General features: G+C 32.1%; 2 protein-coding genes across 3 annotated transcripts; both read left to right on the top strand.

The window, feature by feature from the left end:
- The first annotated feature begins 393 nt into the window (after positions 1-393).
- LOC111702344 (myotrophin-like) lies at positions 394-2,826 on the top strand. The gene is made up of 5 exons (XM_023473994.1): positions 394-512; positions 1,160-1,255; positions 1,637-1,735; positions 2,160-2,231; positions 2,450-2,826. The coding sequence occupies exons 1-5, from the start codon at positions 444-446 to the stop codon at positions 2,462-2,464; spliced, it is 351 nt and encodes a 116-aa protein (XP_023329762.1). The 5' UTR covers positions 394-443; the 3' UTR covers positions 2,465-2,826.
- On the top strand, positions 2,819-8,849 carry LOC111702342 (zinc finger protein 664-like). Of its 2 annotated transcripts, XR_002765390.1 has the most exons (10): positions 2,819-3,255; positions 3,578-3,670; positions 3,947-4,074; positions 4,389-4,588; positions 4,751-4,834; positions 5,232-5,485; positions 6,945-7,029; positions 7,141-7,278; positions 7,984-8,154; positions 8,717-8,849. XR_002765390.1 is itself a non-coding variant. In XM_023473992.1 (9 exons), exons 1-9 carry the CDS (start codon positions 2,833-2,835, stop codon positions 7,998-8,000), a joined length of 1,422 nt encoding a protein of 473 aa, XP_023329760.1. In that variant the 5' UTR covers positions 2,819-2,832; the 3' UTR covers positions 8,001-8,849. The 2 variants fall into 2 exon arrangements, 1 of the variants encoding a protein (XP_023329760.1); XM_023473992.1 differs by having other exon boundaries at positions 7,984-8,849.
- Positions 8,850-12,036: the final 3,187 nt, after the last annotated feature.

The raw sequence follows: 12,036 nt of genomic DNA, 5'->3' as shown, positions 1-12,036 counted from the left end.
CCTCTTGAAAGAACTAGTTAAATATAAGATTTAGCGCTATCGAACCCGCCTTTAGTTTTCAGATACAAATGCTATTCCTCCATTGGTTGAAATCGCGGTTTGTGGATTTGGGAATATGTCATTGGTTCAATTATTTGAAGACGATTTTTAACAAGCTGAAATTTAAGTTCCCGGATTTTCATTGTCACGAAAATATCTCAGCTGATTGCGGTCTAACAGGTTGCTTGAAGATATGATTAAGAGGCAGATTGTGGATTTTCTGGAACTTTTTCGGGTCCGTCCTAGAGCACAATTTCTTCAAAAATCGTATACTAGGACAGACCCAACACCGCATGTTCATCTGCATGTGGGAGGGGAGATGCTCAGAGTTTTTTTTTGTTAACTCAGACCCTCATATTCTTTTGAAATCATAGATTTTCAGATTCTAAATTCCAAATATTAAGATGAGTGGACTAGTTTGGGCAGTTAAAAATGGAGATATGGATCAAGTGAAACGTTTAGTTGAAGAACAGGTTATAGGAATAAGGCCTTTTGTTTGTGTTCTGGATCCTTTTGAATATAGATCTTATTAACGAGACCCTCCCCATTCCCTTTATATTTTATGTTTTTTGTTCTTCAGTGTGAAATCGTCGAAATTGAAATTGATAGATCAAAATTGTTACACCCTACCAAAGATAGTTTTTATCTACCCATTCTTAAACATTTTCTTAATTAAAAAGTTGTTTCTCCATCGAACAATTTCCCTTGGGATGTAAAAATTGTACCAAACTTTAAATACTAGATATGATACTTGTGTAAATAATTCTAATCTGTTCTAGTTTCTATAGCCAAAAAAAAAGATTAAATATAAAGAAAACAGAAAGGCCAAATAAAAAAAAATGTTAAAAAACAAAGAATATTTAATGAAAGAACAAAAATTCAACCAAAGAAATAAATGTCCTTTTTGATCTTGGTGTACTAGAAATTCTTAAATATTGACTTTTCTGCATATCAATATGCACATTGCATCGTTATGAATATCGTGACGATAATCTGAAGTTTTCTTACATACTCTGCCAGGCCAGGAGTCCTGAAAATAATCATAAACATAAAACAAACCATTGCTGGCTCAGTCTCGGGCGTAATTTTTTAAAAATATATTAATAAATTGTGGGTATAGGGGGAACAGATTAATTCACCCATAGAGGGTCGTCTTCCACTCCATTACGCCAGTGATTACGGTCAGCTTGAAGTCCTGAAATATCTCTGCGAGAAGGTAAAATATTAATCAATAATTCATACTTAATAACATCGAATCAATTATGACTGAATTCTGAAAATTGCGTTAAAAATAAACGTTTTATAATTTATTTGATATGCTGAACTATACCTTACCATGTCCGGGAATATTTGATATGCTGAACTATACCTTACCATGTCCGGGAATATTTGATATGCTGAACTATACCTTACCATGTCCGGGAATATTTTTAACACTATTTTACTGATAATTATATTTAGAAATCAATAAATTTTACTTAGAAATCGAAAACTTTTATTGAAAAATAGATTCGATAACAATTTATACCTATCAATTGAATTTATATCAAAATATTTAGTTTAAAATAAAGTTTGATAGTGTATAATTATTTCCCAGGGTGCTGATGTGAATGCTGCAGATAAGCACGGTATAACTCCGATACTTGCAGCAATATGGGAGGGTCATGTGGCCTGCGTCCGTTTTCTTCTGGACAAGGTAAGAGTGTTCTTTACAAACAAAAATTGGTTTAATTTCAAGTTCCCACCTCTCTCCCTCTCCCAAATTATTTTTATATGAATTTTAATCATCATAAAATGAGGGGTGTAAACTGTATAATGTATATTTTCTTGAAAATTCACCCCCCCCCCCCTTGAAAATCTTTTTTTTTCACAGAAGGTAGATGTAATGGTCTTATTCACTGATTTGGGAAAATAAATGAAATTATATCATCAAAATATATCATCAAAATATAGTAAATATATACCCCTGTAATCCTTTAAGAAAAATGTGCAGGAAATAATGTTTGGATATAAAATTATTAAAGCTCCATTGTTGTTTATTTTTCATAAATTAATACGTCATTGAGAATATTTTTTCCGTTCCAAACTTTTTATGTAATTTTGTCAATCAATAATTGTAGGGTGCAGACAAGACTGGAAAATGTCCCGATGGAACCAGTTATCTTGAAGCTGCAGAAAAGGACGAAATTAAGGAATTGAAAGAAAATTTATTTAAAAATCAAAATATTTTTTACGTTTACTTTTGCCGAATGAAAAAAATAAACCAACTATTTTTCTGAGCTTTTTTATAATCTTTTTATTTTGGCATTTCGCAATATTCAGAGATATTCCCTCATCTCAACCATTCTTTATTTTTATTTTTTTGTAGATCTGTTATTACGTTGTTATTAATTTTCTTTTCATTGATTAGGCCATTCTTAAGTGAAATTCAGGCTGTACCAGCTTTAAATATAATGCATAGAAAAATTTTATGATTAGAATAAATGTATTTAATAAGTATTTGCTTTCTTCCAAAAATATTAACCAAGTAATCCAATTCTTCCTTAACATAACTTAATTGTATATTTGATAGTAATTATAAATAGTTTATTCTTAGCAGATTTCAAACTGAACTCTTTGCATAATAAAATACTTTTAGTTACTTTTTAATAACTTTTTGATCAAATGTGATAAATACCCTTTGCTTGTTACAAGCTTATTTCTTCAGAATATCACGAATCCGTTTAACGTAGGGATTTTCAAATATAATCCCAAATCTCCTGGTAATGAATACCTTACTAAATTTCAGACAGAATGCCTTCGATGCGTCCTGTACGAAGGTTAGGAGGACCGAGTCCAGAAACCAAACAGGATGGAAAACCTTTAGCGCCAATATTTTCGATGGCGGCACAAGGTGCGAGCAGTAAAAAAAGAGCCCAAGAAATGGAGGAAGAAAAGGCCGAAAAAACTAATACCGACAACTGTGACAAGGTTGAAACTGATAATATATCCGAAAGTACCCTGTCTACCCCTGCTCCAAGAAAATACAAAAAGAAAGATAAAAAAGAAGTTTCATATCCGTGCAAATTTTGTGAGAAAATATTTCCCAAGTTGTGGGCCCGCACATCGCATATGAAGATCCATAATGAGAAGGAAACTGAATGTCTGATCTGCAACATGAAGTTCATCAATGAAATAAGACTGAAAATGCATATGAGAAGTCATCTCGGAATCAGGGTAGGTTCATTTTTTACAGATCACTAAACTTCTGACTTTCGCTCGCCTTTATTGTGGTAACAAATTCAGTGCGTTTAAAATTTAAATGCCCCTCGTTAAGTCGCCATATTTTCTTCAGACTTTATAAAACAAATTTTCCCGAACATTGGTGTTAAAATTGATGGATTTAAAAAAACAACATTTTTCTAGACATAATTTTTTATTTATTTTAACCTGACATAAACCTTCGGCCTGGGGTCATGTAAGTTCAGCCTTTTTTGCATTTTTTAGACAACTGACAAATATTTATAATTATTTTTAGATTCATTTGAATTCAATTTAGAAATTTAAATGCGACATTTGTGGAAATTTGTATGGAACATCTTCACATCTGGTGTCACATAAAAGAACACATACAAAAGAGAAACCCTTTCAGGTTTGCATAAGAATCTTTTTATATTGAATATTTTTATATTTGTTAACTATAGAGTAAGATTATCAGTTTCTAAAGTCAGATTGAAATTTAAGTTTTAGAATAATATGTTTTGATTTTCTGCCCTTGAGTAAGTGTTTATAAAAATAATCGGAATTATATTTGGAATTCTAAGCGATATCCTTCTGCATTATTATTTGAAAATATTAACAAGAAGTTTGTACACTTCTGTATTCCCTGACATATTCATGATTAACAATAATAAAGTCTTTGCATTAGTGTGATCTCTGTCCAAAAGCGTTCACAGTAAGCAACGCTTTAAGAGTGCACAAAAGAACTCATACCGGAGAGCGGCCCTACGGTTGCAAGATCTGTTTCAAAGCTTTCCCTGAAAGCAGTAAACTACGGTAGGGAATATTTTAATTTAGTCAGCGTAAATTGATATTCTACATGGAAAAGTTACCAGTCCATGTGCTAAAGCACAAAAATTTTCCCTTTGAAGGGGGAACGCCCCCCCCCCCCCCCGCCCTCTAGATGAAGTTCTATTGTTACAAAAAATGAAGTTGGGTCACAGTTCATATTTTCTTTAAAAAATGAAAAAGGTCACCCCTCCCCACCTCCACGCCCGTTTTAGGGGTAAGACGTTAAAAGGATAAAAATACTGGAGAGGAGTGTAAAAGCTCTTATTTGATATTGTCCATTAATACTAGTTTTGATTTAGCGTTCATCTAAGAACACACACCGGAGAGAAGCCATTTAAATGTGAAATCTGCAGTATGGAGTTCTCACAGAACGGGAATTTGAGAACTCACATGAACAAGCACACTGATCGTGAAACGGCCGAGAAGTTTACCTGTAATTACTGCGGGAAAGTGTTCACGCATAAACAGTATTTAAAGACACACATTAGATATCATGAAGGTACTTATTTTTATATAAAAAAAAATAAACAAGAACTAGAATTTTTCAACGAATTTGTAGTGTCTTCATTGAAAGAGTATCGCGAAATATTTTTTTTTTTTTTAATGCAGAGAAATCTTAAATATTACATTTTTATTTTGAAACTTATGATGTGTTATTAAGGTGATAAACGGCATGAATGTAATATTTGTAAAAAGAAGTTTGTTACAACTTTTGAGCTGGCCCAGCATATAGATTACCATTCAGGTAATTTTACTGTTTATATCCTGAAACTGGTTAAAAGAGAAATTTTTAATTGGATTTTATGATCATGTTTTTTCCTGTTCACCATCTGAATTTATTCTTGATAAGGTTAACATATAAAAATTATTCAGTCATGATAACTAACTAACTCATTTAGAATCATGGAGGGTGAGTATTGAGTAATTACTAGCAATAACACTCATGTATTTTTTGTGTGCATAAAAAAATTTAAATAAAAAAAATATAATGCACACCAAAAAAAAAATAACTTTCTAGAATATTTCTCGTCTTTTTTAATAAATCACAAAAAAACACTGTCCTGGTTTTTTTATCGGTTTTTCAACCCTGTCTTTGGATTTGATTTGATTTGACTCGGTTCATCTGTCAGAAATTATTTTAGGTGTAAAAAAATACAAATGTGAGATATGTGGTAAAGAGATGGCACAGAAGCAACATTTGAATAAGCACATGAAGCAGCATGAGAAGGGTTTAGGACAGTGCAATAAATGCTTCAGATTTTATTTTAAACACAATGAAGCAAGACACAGCTGCAGACCCAAGAAACCAAGTAAAGGAAAACGTGGAAAGGAGAAGTGCGCTGTAGCAACTAACTCGGCAATGGTCATTCTCATTGAAGAGGATGCCATAAAACAGGTAACAATTTAACAATCACAGTTTAAAGGGAGTGACCGGCAATTTATGGTAGTTGAACTGAGAATGTAGTATTGTGGAGACTTTTTTTAGGATTCATTTTAGACATATAAAACGTTTTAATGATCTATAATTACTGAGCTTTAGTGCAAAGTCAACGCTCAAAATCATCCATTTGGGTGGTTACGTTTTGAGAATCTATTTTTTTTTAAATTATGAAATAAAGACGACAAAAAATGTTACAAAAATCTACAGTAAACTAATTAGTTGTTAAGGAAGAGGTTGAGAAAATAAAAATTAACTCTTATCGTCGAAAATAAGTAGTCTTATTCAGTTATTAGTTTCCGTAATGTTTCATTGTTAACAGAAATTTTCTGTAGATTTTCTGAAATTTTTATTGAAAAGACGACATTTGAAGAATTTGAAGAAACCTGCGAACAAATTCGTAAAGAATAAGAAATTCAATATAATGAAAAGAAATAATTTATTCTAACAGTGATTTATTGACAAATTTCTATTGAGAAATATGTTCCTAAACATTGATAGATTTTTCGTCGTCGTTATTCAATTATTTTTTTTTTAATCGATGCTCGAAACATAACCATGCCCAAATGAATGATTTTGAACGTCGACTTTGCGCTCAAACTCAGTAATTATACATCATTTAAACGTTTTATATGTCTCAAATAAATCCTAAAGTTTTTTTTCCGCAATACTACATTCTCAGTTCAACTACCATTCATTGCTGGTCACTCCCTTTAAAGTAACAGATAAATCGCCATTTTCTAACTCCCTAAGATTTCAATTCTTTTTGTCACGATAATTTTCAAATAAATCTTAAAACAGAAACTGTAAGAGAACTTGATTTGATATTAACAAAAATATGCTTGATGACAGGTCTGAACTATTTTTTAAATACGCAAACTCACATAATTTATGATTTTACCTTTTAAAAAGTTTTTTTGTAAAATATTTGTATTTTATAAATAGCAGAAGCACCCGGCATTACCCTGACCATAAGTCATTATTTTATGCTGTTTCACGTGCCTATTAGACTTGTTTTTAATTTGTATTTTCACCCTGTAGAAACAACCTCCAGTATCAACAGAGCCGTCTTCAGGGTGGGGGGGCTATGGGGGCTAAGTCCCCCCCTGGACCAGTGAAATCTATTGATTTCAGGGGGTTTTCAGGCCCCAACATGTGATGAGCCCCCCACCCCCCGGAAAGAAAAAAAATTAAGTTCCCCCCTGGACAATTTCCTGAAACGCCCCTGAGTGTCAACTATTTATTTGAGGAATTACTTACCCTTTGTTACCCAAGACTATGAGGTGTTATAACATTTCTTATTTTAGTTCCGAATTGGTCGGGTAAAGGTAACATACATTTACAAACACAAATACACATATATAACTCGTCGCTCTGCTTTAAAAATAAGACATAGTTATATAAATTGTAAATTCAGGAGGTGGATAATGAAATAGATTGCCTGTTAGCAGAGTCCAATCCTAAACTTCAGATCAATGCCGAAGTAAAACAAGAGGACCAAAGTAAGATTTTACATTTGTTATCGTCATCTTGGTGCTTTCATTGGATGCCATAAAATGGTGAATTTTTTCTTGAAAAATCATCCTTCGTTAGACGTTAAGTATGTTTTTCAGGGTTATTCGCTGAATTTCTAACAGATCCAGAAAATGGCGTGCTCCGACAAGGTGTGAAGGAAAGAAAAACGCGGGAAACTGCAGCAAGAGAAGGAGATTATCAGCAGCTTGTTATACAACAGGAGATCACTGATCAAAGTAAGTTATTATTGGGGCTCCAAATTTGTGTGTTTGGCTCACTTAGCAAATTTTAGTCATCACATATTAATAATTTCTTTCAGTCCATTCCAAGGAAACATTTTATTTATTTTTTATTTTAAAGGGACTGTAAAGGACCTATAAGAATTCAATCTGATGTTCATGTCTCGAGAAATTGATATAAAACTGTTAAAAAATTATACCAAAACGTATATATGTAAGATTTTGTATAAGATTCGAAGTATTAAACAGATCATATTCAATAAATACGCAACCAATCTAAAAACGACGATATCCCAGAGAAGCAGTTGAGAAACTCAAGTTCGCTCCTATTATTATTTGAATATAATAATTTTTCATTTCACAACTGTAAACTTAAAAGCTTTGACTTGTTAAGTATTATTTATATATCAATGTCTATAATTCGGGCATCCGCATCCGCATATTTGCATAATTGACTTAACATTACGCTCCAGTCCCTTGTAAGAAAACAATTAATTCACAATAAAAACTTTATATATTTAGAAATAAAACTTCTAACAGGTTTTATTGGGGGAAAAGACGTGCATTCTAAACATGTGATGAAATTTTTAAATTCGATTTTCTTAGAGAAGGTTTGAGGTGCGCTTTTTAATGAAGCTTTATGATAAAAATTTTAGAGGCTGTTTGACAGTTTTAATACCCAAAGATAATCTTTTCTTTCAGTTTGTAGCGAGGACTGAAGAAATCCTTTGGTAAAGAGATGATCAGCTGAAAAATCAATTTATCCTGTTATCAATATCTGCCTGAAATCAGTATCAGCCTGAAGTCTGAAATCGAAATAAGCTGGTTAATCAATTATGCCTGAAATCAATATTAGCTGATGAATTGATCCAAGTCTGATACCAAGATCAGCCTATTAATCGATTATGACTGAAATCAATATTAGCCGATAAATTGATCCAAATCTGATATCAAGATTAGCCGATTAATCGATTACGTCTGAAATCAACATTAGCCGATCAATTGATCAAGTCTAATATCAAAATTATACAATCAACTTATTGTCTGATATCAAGATCACCTAATTAATCGATTACGCATGAAATCAATTTTAACTGATTAATTGATCAAGTCTGATATTAAGATTAGCCGTTTGATCGATTACGCCTTAAATCAATGTTAGCCGATCAATTGATCAAGTCTATTATCAAAATTATACGATTAACTTATGCCTGAAATCAAGATCAGCCGATTAATCGATTATGCCTAAATTCAATATCAGCTGATTAATAGATTACGTCTGATATCTAAATCAGCCGATTAATCCATTATGCCTAAAATCAATATGTCGATTATGTCTGAATTCAATATTAGCCGATTAAATGGCCAAGTCTGTTATCAAGATCGGTCAATGTCTTGCGGAAACGTTTTCCACTCGGCATAATTATTAAAAAAGGTTATCTACTTTTCTACTGTATGAGTATGGTCAAAATATCGTGCCTTCAACCATAAAAGTTTTGTCATAATAACGTGCCTTCAACCTTAAAAGCTGTGAATTGAAAACTGCATTTAATAATATGATTCTTTTATATCGGTATTTTAATGAAAACTGAATTATTATGAAAGTACAACATTTCCATGTGTATATAATTTTGAGTATTTTAATTGGAACTTGTTCATTATTCAAATCCATTCAATATAATGTTTCTATGCTTTTTTACAATATTTCTAATTTGTTGATTTTATACTAGGTCTGATTTGTTTATAACGGCCAAAACCCTTTTCATTAGTAAAATTTTTCGAATATGTATGTTAATGGAGCATTATATTTTATTCTGGTGGGGTGGGGTGGAGAGTGTGTGACTCCAGTTCTCGTTAGATCACTGAAGTTAACCACACTTGTCCACAGCCAGTAACTGGATTGGTGTCAAGACTGGTGTTTACGGGTTCGATTCCCGTACTCCACACAAACCTGTGGTTTCAAAAACAACTGAAGCCAACATCTGGTTAAGCAGTTATGACCACCTGATGGATGTAGGAGGACAGGGGGGCGACTGTCAACAACTCTAGCAGCGAAAGGGTGCGTTCTTTCTATTCAACAAGAAAGAAACTATTAGTGGATTGATCCAAGTGAATGATGATGAAGAGAGAAAAGGTGGACAAGCAGGGATCGAGTCTATGGTTGCTAGCTATAGGTAACTGGTGGTATCTAATCCTTCTGTATGGCACCCGGGCCTCATTCCAGTATATCATAAGAATACCTGCACTACTCTTCTCAGGCCTAAGAATCTTCTCAACCCTCTTCTCAGTATGAATGAATTGCGGATGGATAAATGTGCTGCCATATTACAACTCCTGGTAGATGAATATAAACCCATATCAACACCAAATTTTCGCAAAAGAAAATTTCCGAGATTTGATTGTTACAACTCGATCATGTCCTGGGGATAAAAAATCTCTTTTAAAAAAGATTTTTTCTCTTCAATAAAAATGCTCTTAAATTAATAACTTTTTTTGTGAATACTAAGTAACCCTTCTCGTAAAACGTCTAAATGGCATTATTTTTTAAGTTAATGGTAAGGTTGAAAGGAAAAAAAGAAAAAAGATCAAAGTTCAGCCAAGATTTTTATTTTTTAACTTTCATCATCATTTGAAAATTGCTAATTTCTAATTACTAATTACTAATTGCCAACTCTTAAATACTTGTGCCTCCAAAAGTTGTACTTTTATATAAATTTAGTAAGCGTTTAAACTTTGCGAAACATGTACATTGTTCATTGACGAATTTATAAATCTAAAGTATTTGTCCAATTTTTACATGTTCTTTTTTCATCTATACATAAATGCATTTAATTACATTATATGATGTATAAACGCTTTTTGAAATGATTTTTTTAAAATCTATTAAATCTTGTACAATTTACAAATATATTTATTTTAGAATTTTTTTAACTCTTAGTAATCTAAATAACTTATCGTTAAAGCGTTTACTATTAATATCTGCTTTCTGTAGAAGCAATCTCTCTTATATTTTTTAAAGTTTGCATTTACTTTCACCGAGTTTCAATTCAGATCGATGTTCTTATAATGGGATAATCAAATATTTTTCATTAATTTTTAATTTTTAATGTTTAAAAAATAATGTTCCTAGACTGATTCCTGTATACGCTTCTTAAAATTAGACTATCAAAACATTTAAATGTGTATTTTCTAAAAGACCCTTCATTTGTGTTTGTATTAAAAATTTATACAATATACGGAACTACGTGAAGAGAAAGAGCTTGAATATGGTTGTTGACAGATAACAGCAACAACACCAGACAAATTTGAACAATAGGCCCGTCGGAATTCTGTTGGGGGATATTTATTCTCCCCGGACAATTCTTTCCTGGTTGGCCGCAAATACACATTACACGAGTAACCCCCATCTCAAGAAGATCGATAACAAAAGCGTTATTTCCTAAAAAATAACATAAATTATAGGTCATGGTTACTTGTACAATGTTATAATAAATATTAATAATAGAATATTTAACGAAATTCACTAATTCTTCATATGAAAATATTCTTGTTTAACTTTAATGATTTCACAATAAACGAAAGTGTTTTAGGCTCCGTCCCACGGAGAACAAAGAAATGGGAGCTGAAATTATTAGATTTGGGTGACTCCAGTAGGGGATTTTAAGTTGAAGACGACATTACACGGAGGTATTAAAGTTAATGGTTAACACTGGCCCCAGGCAGGGTTCGAGGATGTTGGGTTATCATACAAGAATCAAAGTATAACCATTAACAATATAAGAAACATGTACAGGGTGTCCCACATCATATTAGACCGAGAACGGGTCTAAATTACGATTTTCCGGACTAATTAGAAAATTTCATTAGAATGAATCATTTTGAAAAATAACATAAGGCTTATTTAAGAATTTTCTTGCGGAAAATGATAAGTTTTTTGAGTATTAAGGGTTTATTTTGGTGTTAAAGATTGGAGATAATCTAATATGATATGGGATGCTCTGTAGTTTGAATGATTGATAGTTACTAGATTGATCGATTGAAATAAACAGCGGTAATATTACAAGATACATTGATTAATACTGTGTTTAACAGGCAGATAATTGATGAGATTAGAACAATGGAGTAAAATGACTTCATGTTGTACATATTTCTTTAATTTGATTGCCAGGATAATATTTTTTTTGTAAAAATTAAGAATTAACAGCAAACTGAGAATGAACTGAGATCTCGATTATGAATTAAAATGAAAAGTTAAACTGCAAGGATTAATTAAAACAGAAAAGGTCATTAATGATACAATAAATAAACGCAAGTGATTATATCAAAGTCAATAATCTTCAATTTTAATGTTCTTTATTCAGTATATTTCTTTATATTAATTAAATTTTTTTTTTAGGGAAAATTTTAAGTAATTTGGATTAAAATGTTTTCCAGTTTGTTTTCTAAAAAAAGGAAAAAGAGGAAATTAAAATGTTTAAATAGTTGGTTCCTGCGATGAAGCTTGGAATGGTTCTATTGATTGATTGCGTTGAGCTCTGGGAGGAATTCATCCTGTGCAGGCTCCGGCCTGGAGCTTGGGGCTAGATTCCTTGCTTCTGTGGAGTCCGAGGTTAAGCTGGGTACCATTTCTTGAGGACACTGAGCTTCTAGGTTCATTAACGGGTACAGTTGGTTGAGGTGTCTGTCCACTACTATTTTACGACCACCTATTTCACGACAATAGCTGATAGTGGCGCCGTAGACGTCTCCGTTCTT

This window comes from Eurytemora carolleeae, unplaced genomic scaffold, assembly GCF_000591075.1.
Source record: "Eurytemora carolleeae unplaced genomic scaffold, Eaff_2.0 scaffold503, whole genome shotgun sequence".
Classification (NCBI taxonomy): domain Eukaryota; kingdom Metazoa; phylum Arthropoda; class Copepoda; order Calanoida; family Temoridae; genus Eurytemora; species Eurytemora carolleeae.
Note: the sequence above shows the minus strand (reverse complement) of the source record. Positions and strands in the feature narration are given on the sequence as shown.